This window comes from Corythoichthys intestinalis, chromosome 5 (assembly GCF_030265065.1).
Source record: "Corythoichthys intestinalis isolate RoL2023-P3 chromosome 5, ASM3026506v1, whole genome shotgun sequence".
Lineage (NCBI taxonomy): Eukaryota > Metazoa > Chordata > Actinopteri > Syngnathiformes > Syngnathidae > Corythoichthys > Corythoichthys intestinalis.
The window spans coordinates 15,351,580-15,374,448 of NC_080399.1; the positions used below are offsets into that span (position 1 = coordinate 15,351,580).

Consider the following 22,869-nt stretch of genomic DNA (forward strand, 5'->3'; position numbering starts at 1 on the left):
CTTACTTTGAATAATCGGAAGAAACTACCAGCCGTAGCAAGTCTACTCTGCTCTGTTTATCTGTCATCCAAGACTTTGGGTGCGTTCAGGTTCATGGCAAAAAAAATAGTAAAAACACATAGCCTACCTTTGCAAGAACGATGGAGTTGCTGTTTGATACGGTCATAATGTGCAGGTCCTGCACCCATCTGCAGCAAAACTGTTCGTAGCTTTGTAGCGATTTGTAATTTCGGAATCGCTGATGAGTTTAGTAACATACACCAAACAATAAATACAGAAGAATGTCCATTTCGCGTAATTGTGGAAGGACATCGATATCTTTACTCCATTTGTCATCGGCTTGCTCGTAAGGGTCAACATTGTTCACATCCTTAAGTTTGATCACATATCTGTTCTTCGCCTTAGTAACGAGTTTGTCTCTTTATCGAACTGGCAAGTTAAAGTTGTCCCGCGAGCCAGACCTGCTTCCAATATGGCTGCGTTGTAGTCAAATCTCACGTGATCCCCCATTCTGTGACTTAAACACTCGAGCCTAATAGCGCACATACTCCAGAGCCGGTATTTTCACACACAAACCGGAACAGCGCGTGCGGCAAACACACACACGCAAAACAGATGCAGAGGGATATGATGGCAGAGCATTCAGAGGAAAATTTGTCCTTTACGAGGTGGAGATATAAACACTATTTCAAGTTGGTCGAAGTTAAAGGAAAGAATGTGCATGTAAAGTGTAATTTATGTCCCGGGGCAAAGCTTTTGTCGACATCTGTGGTAAGCAATTCAAATCTGTTTATTTTTGTTGCACTTCAAGTGTAGGATAAATCTGTTGCTGGTGAGGTGGAATAAATATTACAAGGTTCTAGAACACAACTACCTGTCTGTTCTTCTCTATTTAACTGACTCGAATACTGCTCAGAAAATTTCACATTCTTTGGCATAGAACAACTTCTTTTTAAAGTTACGGAAATAGTTACTTCCCCTGGTGAGTAGTTACTTTTACTATAGAGTAATTCAGTTACTAACTCAGTTACTTTTTTGAAAAAGTAGTGAGTAACTATAACAAATGTATTTTTTTTTAAAGAAACGTGCCCAACACTACACACCATACACCCCGGGTCTGATCATCCTGTTGCGGGCCATCCTCGGCAGAGGATGTCTTGTTGTAAATAGCCAATGATGTCTGGGGCAAGCAACTGAGAATGTGGTGCGCTGGTGGCACCACATGATCATTGCCAAATTCCACAACAACAAAGAAATCTCCAATGCTCGATTGATGTGCTGAATATTAGAGATCTTTAACAGCTAGTCCTATTAAGAAGTCTATATTTATAATTGTCTTTTCTTAAAGACATTTTAAAAAATCCACCCATTCCATTTGTTCTCATAAATACGTGAGCATTAACGCCCTTATGCTGATATAAATATGTCTGCCTTACAGCTAAGACGGTTGCCTTTGAAATACAGCACTATTAGGAAAAACAGGGACAGAAGGGACACATTTACACATTGCAGAGGGAGTAAAAAGTGAGCGAGAGCCTGAAGAAAACACTGTCTCCATGAAATGTGAAAACTCATGTGTGGGACGGGACAATGAGATGGAGATAGAGAGGGATCGTGAAAGATCTGCTGCTGCCTGAAGGGAGAAGACGAGCATCAGAAAGAAGTTGGTATCATTTTTGAAAACGATAAAGAGGCATCTCGATAAATAAGGAAAAATTCTTAAACCACGGATGAGGAGAGTCAGGCCCTGCTAGTGTTGGCAGATTTAAATCAGTGTAGCTAATGCAACGAGGCATCCCTGACATGACCTCTTTAAGTCTTTTTTTTTTTCCCGTGTGGTCTACCTGTAATCAAGAGAATTAGAAAAAATGAATAATTTAGAGAAGCAGAGTTTAAGGCACACTCGCTTCGCCAATGTTCATAGTTTATCAAAATGAATTTCAGATAGTTTCTTTGCCATAACAGTAAATATGCAATATTCTTTCTGTTTAATATATCAGTACTAATGTTAAGTAAAGATGTTCTGAAACTTATAATCATTGTGTTCACATTTTTTAATCATTTTTTTTTTCAATTTGAGGAAATTTTCAACTTCAAATCACAACCACACCAAGTGACAGACAACATCAGTATGAGCTTCTTAAGGTGTAAAACCCAACTACATACACTGCTGGCCTAAGGTATTGGCACCCGCGCAATTCTGTCAGATGATGCTCAATTTCTCCCAGAAAATGATTGCAATTACAAATGCATTGGTAGTACTATCTTCATTTATTTTGCTTGCAATGAAAAAACACAAACAAGAATGAAAAAAAAAATTAAATCATTATCATTTTACACAAAACTCCCCAAAAAATGGGCTGGACAAAAGTATTGGCACCCTCAGCCTAATACTTGGTAGCAAAACCTTTAGACAAAATAACTGCGAACAACCACTTCCGGTATCCATCAATGAGTTTCTTATAATGCTCTGCTGGAATTTTAGACCATTCTTCTTTGGCCAACTGCTCCAGGTCTCAGAGATTTGAAGGGTGCCTTCTCCAAACTTCCATTTTCAGATCTCTCCACAGGTGTTCTATGGGGTTCAGGATTGCTGGCCACTTTAGAAATCTCCAGTGCTTTCTCTCAAACCATTTTCTAGTGCTTTTTGAAGTGTGTTTTGGGTCATTGTCCTGCTGGAAGACCCATGACCTCTGAGGGAGACCCAGCTTTCTTACACTGGGCCCTACATTATCCTGCAAAATTTGTTAACAGTCTTCAGACTTCATAATGTCATGCATACGGTCAAGCAGTCCAGTGCCAGAGGCAGCAAAGCAACCCCAAAAGGGAACCCCCGCTATGTTTGGCTGTGGGGACCGTGTTGTTTTCTTTGAAAGCCTCATTTTTTTCCCTGTAAAGTTTATGTTGATGCCTTTTCCCAAAAATTTCTACTTTTGTATAATCTGACCAGAGAACATTTTTCCAAAACATTTTTGGCTTTCTCGGGTATGTTTTGGCAAATTCCAGCCTTGCTTTTTTATGTCTTTGGGTCAGAAGTGGGGTCGTCCTGGTAGGGGTGTGACAAAATATCGAAATGGTGATATATCATGATACTTTGTATCCCAAAAGGTTATCGATATGCTCCTGCCAAGAATCGAGATATTGTTTTAAAAAGGTGTCAATGTCTAAAATAAAAATAAAAATAAAAATGAACGAACAAGTTGCTACCAAAATCTTTCATCATAATAGTCTCAGTTAACTCTTAAGGCTGCAATGACGGTGCTCGACGCCCAATCCATTTAGACTGGGAAAGTTCGTTCATTCAAAACCAGAGCATTCACAGTCATTCGATCTGATTTTTGGGGCATTTACAAGTCACTTGCTTTTCATTTTAGGGCATTTAAAAGGTCTTTTCCTGGTGAGTTTGAGTCACTGCCTATTCATTTGGGTGATTCCCAGGTCACTTCCTGTTCTGTAACGCAAAATAAACAGCAAGTGACCCATAAAATACCCCAAAATCAACAGGAAGTAACTGAAAATCAACAGGTAAATGACCTTAAATGGCCCAAAATTACTCATTGCCTGGCATTGTCTGCCACTGACGGCCATAGACTTAAAATCAGTTTGAAGTTCAAATGGATTGGACATCTACTAGTGATAAACTCATTCCAAATCACAGCAGAAGCTTGTTTTTCCGTTTATTAGTTATTTGTAGAAAATCCTAGAATGATTTCCTGACCAATTTATCGATAATCGTTGTATCGCCATATCGCCAGATCATCGTTATCGTGAGCTTTATATTGCATGTCGTATCGTAAGGTACGAAGAGGTTCCCACACCTACTTCCTGGGAATCCTACCATAGAGTCGCTTTAGATTCAGAAGCCGACGGATAGTATGGGTTGATACTGTTGTACCCTTGTACTGCAGGACAGCTTGAACCTGTTTGGATGTTAGTCGAGGTTCTTTATACACCATCTGCACAATCTTTCGTTGAAATGTCTCGTCAATTTTTCTTTTCTGTCCACATCTAAGGAGGTTAGCCACAGTGCCATGGGCTTTACATTTATTGATGACACTGCGCACGGTAGACACAGGAACATTCAGGTCTTTTGAGATGGACTTGTAGCATTGAGATTGCCCATGCTTCCTCACAATTTTGCTTCTCAAGTCCTCAGACAGTGTTCTTTGGTCTTCTCTCTTTTCTCCACGCTCAGTGTGGTACACACAAGGACACAGGACAGAGGTTGAGTCAACTTTAATCCATTTTACCTGGCTGCAAGTGTGATTTAGTTATTGCCACCACCTGTTATGTGCCGCAGTGCTGTTAATTACACAAATTAGAGAAGCATCACATGATTTTTCAAAGGGTGCCAATACGTTTGTCCGGCCCTTTTTTGGAGTTTTGTGTAAAATGATAATGACTAGGGTTGTTCCGATCATGTGTTTTTGCTCCCGATCCGATCCCGATCGTTTTAGTTTGAGTATCTGCAGATCCCGATATTTCCCGATCCAATTGCTTTTTTTGTTTTTTTTGCTCCCGATTCATTTCCAATCATTCCCGATAATTTTTTCCGATCATATACATTTTGGCAATGCATTAAGAAAAAATGAAAACTCGGACGAATATATACATTCAACATACAGTACATAAGTACTGTATTTGTTTATTATGACAATAAATCCTCAAGATGGCATTTACATTATTAACATTCTTTCTGTGAGAGGGATCCACGGATAGAAAGACTTGTAATTCTTAAAGGATAAATGTGACTTTGTATATTGTGACTAAATATTGCCATCTAGTGTATTTGTTGAGCTTTCAGTAAATGATACTGTAGCCATTTAACTGTTCTGCCCAAATGCATGATGGAAAGTGCAACCATGACTGTGCGTAGTGGTCCCAATTGATATATCTTCTCTGCGTTGGGAAATAACATAGGGTGTTAAGAAAAATATCAATTACTACCTTTCTTCCCCACATTGCTTCCCACAATAATACTAATCGTAGGGAGAGGGATTGTAAGGCTTTAGCCAATTAAAAACAGGCTCCAAAGGCTGCCAAAATTCACTCTACTCATTTTACGCTGCCTTTTTGCTCTATGTATACGTAAAATGGCGCCATTACAGATTGAACGCGACAATGCGTGAGTGGGTCGTGCAGCGCATGCGTTAATTGCGTTAATTATTTTAATGTGATAAAAAATTTAAAAAATTAATTACTGCAGTTAACGGGATAAATTTGATAACCCTACCTTAAGCCTAAACTAAAGACTCTGGATGAGTGTAACATATTATGTCTGTAACGTTAAATACCATTAGAAAACGATTTAATTAAAAAATATATATCTATTTAAAAAAGGCATGTCTGATATTTTATTGCTGATTCCGATACTTTGAAAATGACGTGATCGGACCCGATCGATCGGCATCCGCTCGATTGGGACATCTCTAATAATGAATGAAGAAAAAAATTCTTATTCTCTTTTGTGTTTTTTTTCATTGCAAGCAAAATAAATGAATATATTACTACCAAAGCATTTGTAATTGCAATCATTTTCTGGGAGAAAATGAGCATTATCTGGCAGAATTGCAGGTGTGCCAATACTTTGGCCAACAGTCTTAACAAACATGCGTCAGAGTTTTTGTATTTCATCCTAAATTGCTATTTTCTACTTATGTAAGACATCCCTACTGTAATTGAATTCTGTTTTGAAATGACTCTTCTCTGCCATAATTCATCACAAGTCAATTATGTTGCATAATATATTGTTACATAATGAAAGGAGCACAAGAATAGCAGTCAAATCTTTTGGCTGATGGCCATGAGTTGGGGCACTTAACTGTTATAGTACTGTTTTAGGATTGTTATGGATGAAAGAGGGAATGATCACCACTTGTATTTCTCAACCATCCTACCTAATTTTTACTGATATAGCACTGACAGGATACGAGCAATTGATGCTTTGCTTTGCTCTGCCAAGGTTGTGTGAATATACAGTATCACTGACATGCTGACGGTTGGAGGATTTTGAAAGATATCCAGATTGAGAAGTGTGAGCATTCCACACTTGGTATATAAATGATTTCCCCTTTTTAGGTTAGTCTTTTTTTCAATAGCTTATTGTAGTTCACATCATCATATAGTCAAGGGTTCTAATCATTTACGTCGCTGTAAATTGAGCAAGAGAACTGATGATGGAATTAGTCATCCTATGGTATTTTAATTACGATTCAAAGACGATATCTGTACAGTACAATAATAATTGCAATAACTGCCTGATTAATATAACCAAAACACACCTATTCCTGTTAACCTCTGTCCATTACTTCTTCTTAATTTTGATGTCCTCTATATGTAGTTGGGTGAGTCTGATTGCTTTCCCTCAGGATAGAAGTAGAGAAAGCTTGCCATCTATTGGGGACAATGTAGCACTACCTCTTTCAATCAATTTCTTTTTCTCATACAGAATCATTTTTAAGCGTGACCAAGCCTGTTATTGTTGTCTGTGTTTTCATTTTTGACAACAAACATAAAAAGCTTAACTGTACGTTTCCCTTCTGTTTCTGTTGCAGGTCTAAATACCCCCAACAGGTTCAACTATTGACCTACAGTTGATTCCTGTAGTCAGCGTCTTAATGGAGGGGTTCCCTGTCCATTGACTAAAGGCAAACTGTTTGGATCAGCAGACATGTCTGCCTGCAGCACATTCACTGAACATGTGTGGAAACCAGGCGAGTGCAAGAACTGCTTTAAGCCAAAGAGTCTGCACTGCACTCAGAGTAGTGGAGAGAAGCCTCGACCTGAGCGCAGACTTCCAACATCTCAACAACAAAATCCCCCCCATGCTGTGACCAGAACCAACTCGAACCTTGCCAACAACTCCCATAGGCCTGGGAGTGCGACTGCCCGTTCAGGACACTTCCGTCCACCAGTGGCAAAAAAGCCAACCATCGCTGTTAAACCCACTATGATGCTGCCATGCTCTTCAATAGGGTCGAGTTCAAATGACAATTTGCAAAGTCCACCATCTGTTTTGGAGCCAGGCAAAACTTCAGCTTTTATGGTCTGGAACCGCAATGGGGTAAACTGTAGAAGGACCAGTGGTACAAGCAATAACAATGAAGGTGAGGATGAAATTGAGGGTTATGAGCAACTTAGTCCAAGGACCCCGAGTGGAAATAACAACAGTGGACTGACCGATGTCTTAAAAGAGATTGCTGGATTAGGCCCTGGTCCTAGCCTAACGCCAGTCTCAAAAGACTTATTTTGGGGACGAATCAGTAGCTCATACCAAAGGTCATTAGAAAGAGGCCTTCCAGCTACAGGCTGTTTGGCTATGGGAAGTTGCATTAGTGGTGATGGTAATACTAGTCAAAAACGGGTATCTCTGAGTGATAGCACAGAGATAATCAGCACAGAGGGTGGTCGCTTTTGCTACCCCGAATTTTCAAGTGAAGGGGAAGACGATGAGGAAGAGGAGGAAGATGAGGATGAAGAGTCTGAGAGAGATGATGAGCGTGAAAGCTGGGATGAAAGTGATGAAGAGTTACTTGCTATGGAGATCCGTATGAGAGGCCAGCCACGGTTTGCAAATTTTCGTGCTGCCACCTTGTCCCCCGTGCCCTTTGCTGCAAGCAAAAAGTGGAATACAGTTCCTCTCCGCAATCGTTCTTTACAACGGATTTGTGCAGTGGACTATGATGATAGCTATGATGAAATTTTGAATGGGTACCCCTCCATGAATTCCACTGGAGTTATTCCACATTACGGGTCTAATGACTGTCAAGGTAGTGGTTTCCTTACCAATTCAGAGTCTACAATTTCTCCAGGATCATCTTCGTCTCTACCAGAAGATTCTCAGACTACATCGAGCTCTGAGAGCAGTGTGTCGTGTGCTCATCAAAACGGATTGCAATCCCCCGCATGTGTCAAATCCCCTATTCCCTGGACTTCTCCTGTGAAAAAAGAGCCTGTTCACAGAGCGCTGAGTCCAATCAAAGTTACAGAAACGCACAAGGCCGTTCTGGCTATCCGACTGGATGATCAGGATCAATCAGCGTCCATGCCCCAGGCCCTTCCTGGCCAACCAGTTACTATCAGTTTCAGTCCCACAGAGGAGCAAGCAAAGCCTTACCGTGTTGTAAATTTGGAAAAATCACTTATTTGTAAACCTTATACTGTTGTCGATGTATCAGCTTCCATGACCAAACAAGATGAACATTTAGCAGGTTCTACCCAGAAGCACAAAAAACAGCCGATGCCCTCGAGTCCAAAATCATTTTGTAGCACCTCTGTGAGTCAGCCACTGTCTCCGGCATCTGTTCTACCAACATCACCCACATCTGTGGTCCATTCAAATGCATCGAGAAAAAAATTAGGAAGTATGCGTTACCAAGAAGTTTGGACATCGAGCACAAGTCCTCGTCAAAAGATCTCCAAAGTGGATTTGGGGAATGGTAACACAGCAGGCCAGTCTATACCTTCTCAACATTTCAGTCACAAGTCAGCTCCTACATCACCGGTTGCTGGGCTGTCTTCTTCCCGAACTGTACCGGTGAAATCCCCCAATTTATCAGAGATTAAATTCAACAGTTTCAATAATGCAGGCATGCCGCCATTTCCTATTATTATACGAGATGAGCCAGCATATGCCCGCAGCTCCAAGAATGCTGTCAAGGTACCAATAGTTATCAATCCCAGTGCTTACGACAATTTAGCTGTGTATAAGAGCTTCTTGGGACTTCATGGGGAGTTGACACAGGCGAAAGCGGTCGGTAGTAGAGTGGCCAGCCATACTTACGAAGAGATTGGGTCCTCCGAGAGTGTCCAGTCAACCTCGACAGATAAAACCCTCTCTGGCAGAGGCACATCTGAGAGAGCATCTTTGGATGAAACGAAAGCTTCGTGTGAAGGAGCAGTTAAAGCGCCCATTTTGCAACCTAGAACCACTACAGACCCGAGCACTGTGACTAGCACTGTGTTGAGCTCTCCAGCTGTGGCTCTTTCTCCCACTACATCACTAAATTCACACCCCTTTCTTGCTGAAAAAAGTAGTCCCACTGTCATTACAGTAACGGCCAATTTCAGTAAGGATAATCATACAGAACAGTCTTCCTCTTCATTGTCTGGATTGAACCATCAAGTGGATGCCAGTGCTGTTCTCTCACAAATTGTAGCTTCAATCCAGCCACCCCAGTCTCCTCCAGAGTCACCGTCTGCCAATGACAAAACCTTCAGTTCTGAGGAACTTTACGCCCTTCCACCCGATGCCATAAAGGAGACCCTTACACGGCCAAAGTCGCTGTTTTCTACAAATGATGCAATAGTTTCCAAGCCTATAAAAGATACCCTCTCAAAAGTTCTGTCAAAATCTCAGAGTGCCTCTGCTGCCGTACCTCTTTCCACAAGCCGGTCAGAGCCTAATGCCCCTTTCCCTCCTCCCAGGTCTACATCTTCCCCTTATCATGCATCAAACATCCTCCAGAGACATTTCAACAACTGGACAAAGAGCTCTGCTTCCAGTTCTCCTGTGCGCTCAAGCGAAGGTGAAGCCCGTCTGAATGGTGAAGGGAAGCGTAATCAATCAGAGAGTGCAAAACCCAAACGATGGATCTCATTTAAGAGTTTTTTTCGTCGGCGGAAAGATGAGGATGAGCAGAAAGAGAAGGTGGAGAGAGAGAAGGAAAAGGGCAAGCTGGTCGGGCTGGATGGAACTGTCATTCACATGCTTCCACCCCCACCAGTACAGCAGCGACACTGGTTCTCGGAAGCAAAACCTGAGGATCCCTCACAGAAACCAACCATTGTGTTTACCTATAAAATGGAAAGTGGATGCACCGCAAGTGGGGGAGCAGAGCTACAAGTAGAAGAATGTAAAGAGACTGCAATATTAACAGCAAGTGATGGTGAGAAGTCCAGACCTTTGAGCCCTGAGCATCAACCATCAGTACCAGAGGTCACTGACGTTCCTGTCAACGACGTTAGGTAAGAATTGCAACTTTTTTTACTTGAACACCTACATATAGTACATATTGCCGTACTACAGATAGTCCCTGGGTTACGAAAGAGTTACGTTCCTACGCTGGCGACGCAACCCGAATTTCCGCGTAAATCGGAATTAACCTTTTAAAGGGTATTACAACACCTGGGGAAATGCTAATATTCCATCATATTTATCCATAAACGCATGCCTTTTGGATTCATATCATGCCACTTTGTGTAATTACACACATCGCAACACCAAGAAAATGATAGAAATTTGATCGTTTGTCAAGCTAAAACGACCGGCGCCCGAAATCCCGGAAATCTAGCATATTGTGTGCGTGACGTCACAACAAGGAAACAACCGGCTCAGTGCTTAGTACTGAATGGCGGTGATGATGGCGGACAATTTTGTTTCCAGTTGCAGCGACGAATCCGACGTAACGAACGTTCTTCTCGTGGTGACGAGGAGAGTTATGAACCTTTCTTTGGTGTTTTGGGTCATCAATTTGAGCCCAAAGCCAATGCAGCCTAATGAAAGGATCATTGAGGGGAGCAATCACACTGATGAAACACCGGCAACAGATCGTGTGGGAAACACCGAATGGTTTGTTTTGCATTTCTTTTTGTGAAGCTGATACACCGTGACCGCAAAATAATGTATAGAATAATTGTCATTTATTGTGCTATCATAGGTTGTCGCTCTGCCAACAGACACAAATATGAATGGGATTAGAGGATTTGTTCTATATATTTTACGAGCGATAATTTATACATGTGTCCAGTCCTATATCCAATGCGTGATATGTTTTTTATTATAAAAGAGTACTCACTCTGGCCATTTCGAGCTTGGCTGCTCCGCTCCTTTGCTAAGCCTGGGGTGGTGGGGTGTTCTCATCAGAGCCAGCCATCGTCCTCTTTCTTGATATCTCGGGACATACGTGTGTATGGTGGGCACCGCATCTGCTTTCAGCAGCAGTTTCTTAGCGAAACACGATTTCATTTGTCCACAGTTCGCCGGAGACTGGGTCTGCAAAATTGGCCTTCTTAGCACGGACGAACTTTACTCATTGTCTGCGTAGTCCAGCTCTTTTTCTCGCGTCCTGGAACTCATTGCGACAAATGGCTATTTATACACCACATAGCATGACAGGTTTGAACCATTTTAGCGATTTTTTGATAAAACACGAACACAACTCTCTCGTCGATAAACAATGATGGCATCTGCCTTGACCTTTTGTTTCCTAGTTGTGACGTCTCCGCCCCATTCGGCTGTTTCCGGAATACTTTCGGAAATGTTCGTAATTTTCAATCTATTTTCGATAATTGCTCATGAATGTGATTTATTTTATTGTTAACTTTATTAATATTTGTTATCTTGCCACATAACGGTTCTATTAATATCCCACAGCCCCTTAGTATTATAATACCCGTTAAGTACCCCTGGATACCTCAAAATAATCTCAAAATAACTATCCAAAAACATGTATCTTACGTCATTGTACTGCTAGACAGCGAGCTAAGCTCCGAAATGACGATGACAGACGGCCTCATGGTTTGCTGACTTTATTCAGCTGCTCATGACATAAACACTTTCACACACATACACAGCAATTCAAATTTGCATTTATAACTGGCTGCTGATACAAGAATAACAATGCACACAAACGATTAGCATGTATTAGTTAGTGTCTGCTACGGCTGCAGCTATCGATTATTTTAGTAGTCGATTAATCGATTAACTATTTAGCTCGAATAATCGAGCAATCGGATAAGGAACATAAAAATTAAAATTGTTGAGCTGAGCCTCAAATGGTATAAAAAAATTAATTAATAAATGAGGATCTGTATACAACGGACAGTTGGCCAACTTACATTGCAAAAGTCCGTTAGCTTAAATGCCATAAAATGCTAATATTTTTTTTACAATGCTCTTAACAAATGGTTCAGACACATATTCCCACAAAAAAAGTCTAAACATACCAATAAATTAAATTACTAATGCATTAAAAAAACATTAGCTCAAACAAAAACTTAGCTTATGTTGGTCTTAACAGGGAGCAGATGGACTCAGCCATGTGAAATAATAGAGGGCCGTGTATCCACCCAAATCAATAAAACTAAATGCAAACACTTTCAAAACAAACCACTACAACGCCACTTTAATTAAACGAATACTCGAAACAGCCAAATTTAATTCAATTTTTTTTTCTAATCGAATACTCGAGTTAATCGATTAATCGTTGCAGCACTAGTGTCCGCACATCATCAAAAACAATCACATAAACTCGCCCTAAGTAATCGACCACAATTGAAAACGCACAAAACCAGTACAAAAAGATGTTATATACAGGTGTTGGCTCCGTGGATGCTTCACAAGCAACAAATGTGCGCGCAGATTTGCAGGCTTTCCCTTCTCTTTCTCACTCGGCTGCGCGACCTTTTCGTTGGAACAAATGCGCTCTTCCTCGTGTGTGCGCATACCTATGCGCGCTTCTTCATGTGTGCAAATACGTTCTTCTTCGTGTGTACAGTGGTATAAAAAAGTATCTGAACCTTTTGGAATTTATCACATTCTTACATAAAATCACCATCAAATGTGAACTGATCTTTGTCAAAATCACACAGATAAAAAAAGTGTCTGCTTTAACTAAAACCACCCTAACATTTATCGGTTTTCATATTTTAATGAGGATAGTATGCAAGCAATGACAGAAGGGTGAAAAATAAGTAAGTGAACCATCACATTTGATATTTTGTGGCCCCTCTTTGGCAGCAATTACTTCAACCAGATGCTTCCTGCAGCTGCAGATCAGTCTGGCACATCGATCAGGACTATCTTGGGCCATTCTTCTCTACAAAATTTCAGTCAGATTCCTGGGATGTTTGGCATGAATCGCTGTCTTTAGATCATGCCATGCAGTGGGGTTCAAGTCTGGACTTTGACTTCGCCACTCCAGTGCGTGTATTTTTTCTTCTGAAACCATTCTGAAGTTGATTCACTTCTGTGTTTTGGATCATTGTCTTGTTGCAGCATCCATCCTCTTTTTAGCTTCAACTGTCTGACAGACGGCCTCAGGTTTTCCTGCAAAACATCCTGATAAACTTTTAGATTCATTCTTCCATTAATGAATTTATGTTGTCCAGGCCCTGAGGCAGCAAAACAGCCCCAAATCATGATGCTCCCTCCACCATACTTCACGGTGGGGATGAGGTGTTGATGTTGGTGAGCTGTTCCATTTTTACTCCACACATGACGTTGTGTGTTACTCCCAAATATTTCACCTTTGGTTTCATCAGTCCACAAAATATTTTGCCCCAAACTTCTGTGGGGTGTCCAAGTGCCTTTTTGCAAACATTAAACGAGCAACAATGTTTTGGTTTTTTTAGACAGCAGTGGCTTCCTGCGTGGAGTCCTCCCATGAACACCCTAGTTTTACATATAGTTGATGTGTGCATAGAGATATTGGACTGTGCCAGTGATTTCTGTAAGTCTTTAGCAGACACCCTAGGATTCTTTTTTACCTCTCTGAGTATTCTGCGCTTAACTCTTGGCGTCATCTTTGGTGGACGGCCACTCTTTGGGAGAGAAGCAACAGTGCCAACCTCTCTCTATTTGTAGACAACTTCTCTGACTGTTGATTGATGAACATCCAGACTTTAGAGATGGTTCAGTATGCTTCCCCAGCTTTATACAAATCAACAATCCTTGATCACAGGTCTTCAGACAGCTCTTTTGACTGAGCCATGATGCACATCAGACAATGCTTCTCATCAAGACATTTCTTACCAGGTGTGTGTTTTATAGTGGGCAGGGCAGCTTTAAACCAGTCATCATTGATTGGGCACACACTTGTCTTAAATTGTTTAGTTAAAAAATGGTTTCAATTGCTCTCCTTAGGCAGAGGTTCCGTTTACTCCTTTTTCCCCCCTTCTGCCATTGTTTGCATGCTATCCTCATTAAAATACGAAAACGTATACATGTTCGGGTGGTTTTAGTTAAAGCAGACAAGTTTTTTCATCTGTGCGATTTTGACAATGATCAAATCACATTGACAGTGATTTTATGCAGAAAAGTGAGAAATTCCAAAAAGGTTCAGATACTTTTTCATACCACTGTACATGTGCTTTTACTCGCGTGCCATTAGTACTACCTTCTCTACGCTTACTGTGCCAAGGTACAAGCATACATCACAAAACAAAAGTCAACATTATTTAAAAACAAAAAAAAACAAAAAAAATCAAATCTCCGGCGTCGTAAAGTCGATATCGGAAAAAGTCGGGTATGTCGTAACCAGGGGATTACCTGTATTTAAATCGTAATGGCGTACCGCAAGCAACACGTCACTTCTGCTCATTAATATTCATGACATTAGCTACTGTTGCTAAGTAGGGACAAGCCACCATTTGTCCGTAATAGGAAATGAATGGAAATCGTGTACGAAGGAGATTTTTACAGAGCTAAACCTAAAAACAAAAGTCAACATTATTTAAAAAAAAAAAAAAAAAAAAAAATCAGGTCTCCGGCGTCGTAAAGTCGATATCGGAAAAAGTCGGGTATGTCGTAACCAGGGAATTACCTGTATTTAAATCGTAATGGCGTACCGCAAGCAACACGTCACTTCTGCTCATTAGTATTCATGACATTAGCTACTGTTGCTAAGTAGGGACAAGCCACCGTTTGTCCCTAATAGGAAATGAATGGAAATCGTGTACGAAGGAGATGTTTACAGAGCTAAACCTACCAATTCTCTCCGAAAATGATGTGCCTGGTGCCAAATTCACTGGCAAAGATGTGGAAGAACATAAAAATGTTCAGTTAAAGAGATGGCTTGAGTGTCGGAGGCTGAAAAAGACAAAAAAAACGAGCCGACCTAAGCATAGCCTTAGCTTTTTTATCGACGCGACTGACAATGACATTGTCCTGTTTCAACAAGCTATCCTTTACCATCAGCCCCGTCTTTCTTTTATATCCTCTGGTTGTCCTACGTCTCTGAACGTTCTTGGGGGTAATTTAGTTAGCTTTGTGTAGCGATCGCAAATGCTACTCAGTGACACCCAACAAACACTTTTAATTTTTTTCATTGATAACAAATCTTAATTCTATAATTTATTTACACTTCTCCCTTACTAAAGTTGTTTTTTTTATATATAAAAATAACAGAAACGGTAACAGTGGCAGTCAGATACCATGGTAATTCTTTTCAGGTCATTCATTGTCAGACAGAAGCAGTAAGGCACAACGTTACGCTAAAAAAATAAGTTAAAAATATAAAAATGGCTTACCTCTTTGTCCTCTGAAAGACCATGCCAACCCAACAAAATGTTTACTGCATATGAAATGTGAATGGATTCACCGAGCTGGTGTTAAAGTCCACGCAAGTTGATTCAGTCTTCACATTTTTTCGTCCTGAGTTTTTGGTTTCCGGAAGCGTATGAAGAAAACATCCTTCATGTGTCGTAATGTCTCGAGTCATTTCTACAAGTTCCAAAAAAGCAATGCGTGATCGGCATGTTCGTTTTTGAAAGATTACCGGCGAAAAGTAGCACAAATTATGTTGTTTCTATGCGAGGGCGGGTCTATACTGTCCCACTTCGGCTTTACTTCCGCTTTACGATGCGACGTCACGGTCTAAAAATAGCATGCGTGCGGTACGCCATTAACAAAACACTTTAGATCAGGGGTGCCCAAGTCTGGTCCTCGAGAGTCCCTATCCAGCTTGTTTTCCATGTCTCCCTCCTCCAACACACCTGAATCAAATAATCAGGATCATTGTTAGGCTCCTGCAGCACTTGCTGATGAGCTAATCATTTGATTCAGGTGTGTTAAAGGAGGAAGACATGGAAAACAAGCCAAATAGGGGCTCTCGAGAACCGGACTTGGGCACCCCTGCTTTAGATACTAACGAAGGATCCTTTTTCTTTCTAATGGCGTGGAAAACTAAACTCTGATCAGAATCACTTTATTTGAATGATCATACAAAAACAGCATGTATAAGCACTTAACACTGGTCTAGTTCAGTTTATTTATTTACATTTTCTTTGTGAGCCTGCATTCTGCCACATATGCTATGAATGCCCAAGTCAGTCATTTACTTGGAATGCTCTCTCATTTCTGTGTCACAGAGATATTCCAGGATTTATAGGTTATCGTCTTTGTAGATGTTTCTGTTTCCATAGTCTGGGATAAAATTTGATTAAGTGCAGACAAACTAAGCTTGTGGAATGTGAAAACAAAATTCTTCTGTGATTTTAAAGGTTAAATAAAGTTTACATCCATGGACCTAAAATTTGGGGTTTTATTTTAGAAACAATGCCTACTGTGCGCCTTATTCAAATTTCCTCGCGTCACTTTCAAATTGTAACACATTCCGGCCATTAGAGGCGTGCGAAATTTCCGATTCTTAGATTATTCCGATTCGGCCGTGGAAGATTCGAGACCGATTAATAAACTTTCAAATTCAGATTCTTGAATTATACCAGGTAAAGCGGAAGTAAAACCGCGGTCTTTGGGACGCAATGAGGAGCGGACCGAGAGTAAATATCATGTTCAACTCATGCCGCTAGATAAAAAAAAACTGTTATACCTGACTGCGGCCGACAGCCGCTACAAACAACGCCCGGTTGCTAGTTGCTACAAACAAACGGCTACAGTAATCATATATATGTAGAACTACATGCAAAATGACAGACGACGGCGGTGTTAGAACATGTATTATTGAACAGGGATGCGAAATGACGGACTTGCCGGCGTTAGTAAACAGCCGCCATCTTAAAGCAGTACACTTCTCTAGAAGGCTCTGTTGTAGCGAATCTAATTAACTTTTTATCTAAAAGACTCCTAAATCGGCAAAATATTGTCTTTAAATATAAATAATCATAATATAATAAATATAAATATAATGATAATAAATAAATAAATAACTTTAAATGATGAAACAGTTTTAAAACTTTGACATGTCAAAAGTAGACAGCAGGGAAATTATGGAATAACGGGAGCAACTTTAACAACTCTAACAGTTGATTCACAACAATAAATTAATTGAATGTAGTTTAAAGCTGCTGATACAGAATGGGGACTGGAGTATTTTATTTACTGTTATTTTTGTATATTTGTTTACTCTTATATGTTAAGTTGATACTGAAATAGTAGTTTGGTTTAGCCTGAGAGGATTTTTGAACAACTAATGTACAAAACATTTATTTAAAAAAAAAAGGAGTGGGGTGCATCAATAATCGTTTTATAATCGAATCGGAGCCTCTGAATCGTAATCAAATCGTTAGGTGCCCAAAGATTTCCAGCTCTACCGGCCATATTACATAGCTTGGTAAAAAGTTGTGCTGGCACTGGGTAAACAAACTAGTTCAATGGTGATAACAGTCAGTCATCAATCAGTCACACAGGTCACGCTACAGACCACTTTCTTGGAACATAAGGGTTAACTGGGCTATTTTTTTTTTTTTTCCCTGACTGAGGCTGTTTTATTGGCTCACAGTGGGCGTGATCTTCAGCACTAGCAAGCACACACCACCTTAGGCAGGTAGGAACAGAGAAGTCGGAGAGGAAAACAAGGGAAATACACGCAAAAAATATCTTCATGGTAGGCCAGCTACTTCTCTCTTCATAATGTGAATTCATCTCTGCGTCGTAGTCAAGATTCACAGATGGGAAGCTGTGTAAGCCAGTACAGTGGGTAAGAAACAAACAAAACCTTATCTCTGTTTATACTGTGTCTATTATCTTGTGGAGTTAAGAAAAGATAGCTTAGATTTTGATATAAAACACAAGATTATTTGTTTTCCAAACGCTTGGGGAGAGAAAGCGAAAAGTGAAACGGAGTATTTTTTTATGCTGTCTCAACAAGTCAGATCCTGACCCTGAAACATGTAGCTGCTATAAAGGTATTTCTTATGTCAAGGTCCCTCCAGGTGTATATTTGATCTTCACTCTGCATTCATTGTTTGGGTCACACAAGCTTACTGTACGGGATTTGTGGTTTTCCTCTTTAAATTCAGTATTTAAAAGCTAATTGTGACTCAGGGTTTGTTTTGCTATTACAGGTTAGTTTTTGTAGCATGTATGAAGTATAGAATATGTTTTTGTTTGTAAATCTGTTTGGTTTTTTTCTAACTACAAGTGCATGTTCGGTTAATGCTTTACAGTCCCATTTTACTTTTGTTGTTTAACATTTAGCTTCCACTTTTTTTTTATGATAACTGTCTCCAGTATTCAAGTTTTGCAGTGCCGTAACGTTTTAGTTATTGATTTACATCTTGTCAACAGAGACATAGCATTTGATTTGATGACAAAAACAACGGTACAATAACGTACAGAATACTGCTTGTGCAGGCCAGGGACTTTTTCTTGTGACGGTGTCATTTATTAGTCATACGGGCCAAATAATCAAACCGTCTCCATTTGAGGATGACTCATTTGATTTTAGATAATTCAAAATGTCTCACCAGTGACTACTTTCATGCACTTATGACCTGACCTCTGACCGCTTTCTTTCTTTTTGTTTTTTTTGTTTAAAGTCGGTCTCAATTTAAGTTAATTATTCACTAATATGATCAAAAATGGATCCTAGAGCTGATAAGGATTCACCAAAGTGCAAAACTTGAGAAAATGTGACTGTTGGAATTTATGGATCCGATATCAGTCTGCAGCTGTCGATTATTTTAGTAGTCGATTAATCGATTAAGTAATTAGTTCGAATAATCGAGTAATCGGATAAGGAACATCAAAAATTAAAATACCTGAGCTGAAACTCAAACTGTATAAAAGTGAATACCAGTAAGTGAGGATCTATAAACAACAAAAGAACAATTGGATAATTTACATAGCAAAAGTCCGGTAGCTTAAATGCTGGAAAACGTTTTTTTTTTTTTTTTTTTTTTTTTTTAGAATGCTCTTAATAAATGGTTCACTCACATATTCCCACAAAAAACAGCTAAATATACCTATAGACTAAATTACGAATGCATTAAAAAAACTTTAGTTCAAACAAAAACTTATCTTATGTTGGTCTTAACAGGGAGCAGCTGGATTAAGCCATATGAAATGAGGCAGACTAGAGGGCAGTGTATCCACCCAAATCAATAAAGCTAAATGCAAAAACTTTAAAAACAAACCATTATAACGCCACTTTAATTAAACGCATACTCGAAGCAGCAAAATTTAATTCGAATCTATTTTTCTAATCGAATACTCGAGTTAATCGAATAATCGTTGCAGCACTATATCAGTCACTACATTAACCCTTTACAAATACCTGAACACAGAGTAAATCCCGGGATTTAAACGGATGGCCCTTGTGTGTGAAAGCAGTTTCCCTTTCCGTATAATGTCCGGGACTTACCCGGGACGCGGCATGTGTGAAAGCAGGCGTTGAATTCCCGTGTCACAGCGTGAGGGCTGATGACAAAAATATCATGGCTGGCCGATCGTCAGCTCAATTGCAAAACTTGAGAAAATGTGACGGCTGGAATTTATGGAACTGATATCAGTCACTACATTTCTCTGAAGCCCCTTTCACACATACCTGAACACCATTTAAATCCCGGGATTTAAATGGTGTTCAGGTATTAAGGATTTAAACGGGTAGCCCTTATGTGTGAAAGCAATATACCGGGTCGACTGACAAAGAGATTACGCGGAAATTTATCAGGTCGCGTTCTAGTATAATGTCCGTGACTTACCCGGGACGCGGCATGTGTGAAAGCAGGCGTTGAATTCCTGGGTCACAGCGCGAAGGCTGATGACGTAAATATCGTGGCGGGCCGATTGTCATTTCCTCTTTCTCGCAGTAGGACGAAAAACGGTAAACAAACATCCCAATTATCAACATTGCAAACTGATAATAGCAAAATTAAAAAGGAAACATGACAAAATTAAACTGCTACTGGATCGTTGAGCCGAGAAAGTGACAGTCCATTGTCTATCTTTGTAAATGTGTGGTTTATTTTGTTGCCGTCCAAAAATTGACACAATGTCCGAGTTATAAAATCCCATCCCCCGCCATTCCTACACAGAGAGCACAGAGTTGCCAACGCGGGAAAAATCTGATCGTGTTCAACCCGGGTTATTCCCAGGATATCTCCCCATGACAAGCCATGACACGAGTAAATCCTGCATCACCTTACACAGGAATTTACCGGATAGAAGTCTGAAAGGGGCATTAGTTTGACATTTGATGAATCCTCACATCACTGTTGACAAGTAATAATCACATCAATTATAAATCTTTACACCTATTTTTGCCCTTATCGCTAAATGAATGACGCCACGATAGGGAATAGTAAACAAAAACATAATCCCACCAACATGTCCTTTCCTAACCATGTCATCCCTTTCTCTTTAAACTGTAGCCAGGTACCAGTAAGTGCCAACAATTTGGTGCCCAGCGTCACCCCTCTCCCTGCCAGTGTGAATCTGGGCCTGGTGTTTGGGGACAACGTAGAGGCTCGCGCCAACCAGGTTACCTCGGCCAGCGAACGTAGCGCTAGCCTCGGAGAGCCAGAGGATGACGGGAATCAGTCTCATCACTCACACTCGCCTGCTTCCAGCCAGTGCAGTGCCACCTACAGTAACCTTGGTAAGCATGAGATTTGGATGATTACGCTGATATTGTGTCTGTGAATTATCTTATTACCAACGCATGTAACTAGTTAGAACACATTTTAATCCTAGTAGTAAATAGAGGCGTGCAAAATTTCGGCTTCCTAGATTATTCGCGATTCGGCCGTGGAAGATTCGAGAACGATTCACAAACATCCAAATTCCAATTATTGAATTATACCAGGTAAAGCAGAACTAAAACACAGTCAGCGCGGTCTTCAGGACGCAATGAGGAACGGACCGAGAGCAAATATCATGTTCAACTCATGCCGCTAGATAAAAAAACAAAAATACCTGGATCTAACCTGGCCGGATGGCCGTGTTAGATCCTATACCAAGAACTAGATACGAAATGACAGACTTTCCCGCGCTAGTAAACAGGTGCCATCTTAAAGCAGTGGACTTCTCTAGAAGGCTCCATTGTAGCGAACCTAATTAACTTTTTATCTGAAATACTCCTAAATCCGCAAAATCTTGACTTGAATCTATCTTTAAATAATCAAACAGTTTTAAAACTTTGACATGTTGTAAGTAGACAAAAGAGAAATTATGAAATAACGGGAGCAATTTTATCAACTTTAACGGTTGATTCACATCATTAAATTAATTGAATGTAGTTTAAAGCTGCTGATACAGAATGGGGATTTGAGTATTTTATTTTATGTTTTTAACTGTTAACTTGATACTTAAATATTAGTTTGGTTTAGCCTAATAGGATTTTTAAACTATTTTGGAACTAATGCACAAAACATTAAAAGGGGGGGTTTGAGTAACATCAATAAATGATTCCTAATCGAATCGGAGCCTCTGAATCGTAATCGAATCGTTAGGTACCCAAAGATTCCTACCTCTAGTACTAAAGCAAGGGTCTTCAAACCGGTCCTCGAGGGCCGCTGTGGGTCCTGGTTTTTCTTCATACCGATCAAGCACAGACCTTTTAACCAATTTGGTTTCTACTAAAACAAGCAGCACCTGACTGCAATTAACTGATTACACTTATAAAACACCAGATTGGTTTAAAAGGTGTGGTCTTGTTTTGTTGGAGTGAAATCCTGCACCCACTGCGACCCTATGTAGAATACTTTGGAGACCACTGTAGTAGAGGATAGACGTAGCTGCTGGTGCACTTTCACTTTCATTACTCACTTTACTGAATAAAAAATGACAAAACGAAAAGTTTAAATGGTGAGTCACTTAACACGCACACAACCAGACAACTCATTTGCTGATGGCCACATCACTCACCTGCCTTTTACAGTCATACACTCAAAATTACAGATACTAAAGTAGACAGTGAGGATGCCAACACCAAGTGGGCACAACTGATAGCTGCACCTCGCATGAATATATTTGTTGATCGTAATGAATTCAGTTTGTATCCTTTTGCTCAATTACACTATTAAGCAAAGGGGATACTCTGTAGAATACCTGATTCTTGAAATACTGATTATCTGTAGCCATCCATAGTCTATATATTTTCAAAGAAAGTATGTCAAGGCTTCATTTAAAGCAACACTTGGTAACGTTTCAGTTTTGGTCTACTTTAGCGCCCCTAGTGGACAAAAGTGGTAGTGCTTTGCCTTAAGGAAGACTGCGTTTCCCATGAGGACCAGCGCACACCCGCTCAGTGTTGTAAAATAATCAATAAATCAAAAATCAATCTCCCGGTTTCCTGCAGATGGATTAAACAACATTTGTGTTTCGAGCGGCTGTGTGAAGGATGAATAGTAATAGTATAGTATAGTATAGTATAGTATAGTATAGTATAGTATAGTATAGTATAGTATAGTATAGTATAGTATAGTATAGTATGAATTCAGTTGTAGCTAAACAATCGCATATGACGGTTAGCAACCATGTGGCTTAGTGTGGCTAACCCCCCCACACGAACTGAGGTGGGGGGGGTGTCCCGATTGCGAGTGAAAGCCAGGCCAATATTTATTCTGTATATCGTGGTAGCCTCCCTTTTTTCCTCCTCAGACAAAACTTTTTGTCTCTTTTTTTGCTCTGCCATCTTGAGAGACAGCGATTTGGTATGTGGAATTTTTTTGCCATGTGGTAAAATATATTTTGGCATGTGGCATTTTTAACATGTAGCATTTGTTTTGCCATGTAGCAAAATGTATTTTAGCGTGTGGCTTTTTTTTTTTTTTTGTCATGTGGCTTTTTTTTTTTTTTTTTTTTTTTTTTTTTTTGGTATGTGCCAATATGGATTTTGGCGTGTGGCTTTTTTTTTTTTTTTTTGCCATATGGCATTTTTTTTTTGCCATGTGGATTTTGGCATGTGG

The 22,869-nt window shown here is 40.0% G+C and overlaps 1 protein-coding gene across 2 annotated transcripts in view; it reads left to right on the forward strand.

The window, feature by feature from the left end:
* Positions 1 to 22,869, forward strand: part of peak1 (pseudopodium-enriched atypical kinase 1) — a 152,791-nt gene that overhangs the window by 104,616 nt on the left and 25,306 nt on the right. For both annotated transcript variants that reach the window (XM_057836089.1, XM_057836090.1), the window contains 2 exons: positions 6,555 to 9,966; positions 20,332 to 20,558. In XM_057836089.1, coding sequence (XP_057692072.1) covers positions 6,671 to 9,966; positions 20,332 to 20,558 — 3,523 coding nt within the window. In that variant the 5' untranslated portion in view covers positions 6,555 to 6,670. The remainder of the gene's footprint in view (positions 1 to 6,554; positions 9,967 to 20,331; positions 20,559 to 22,869) is intronic.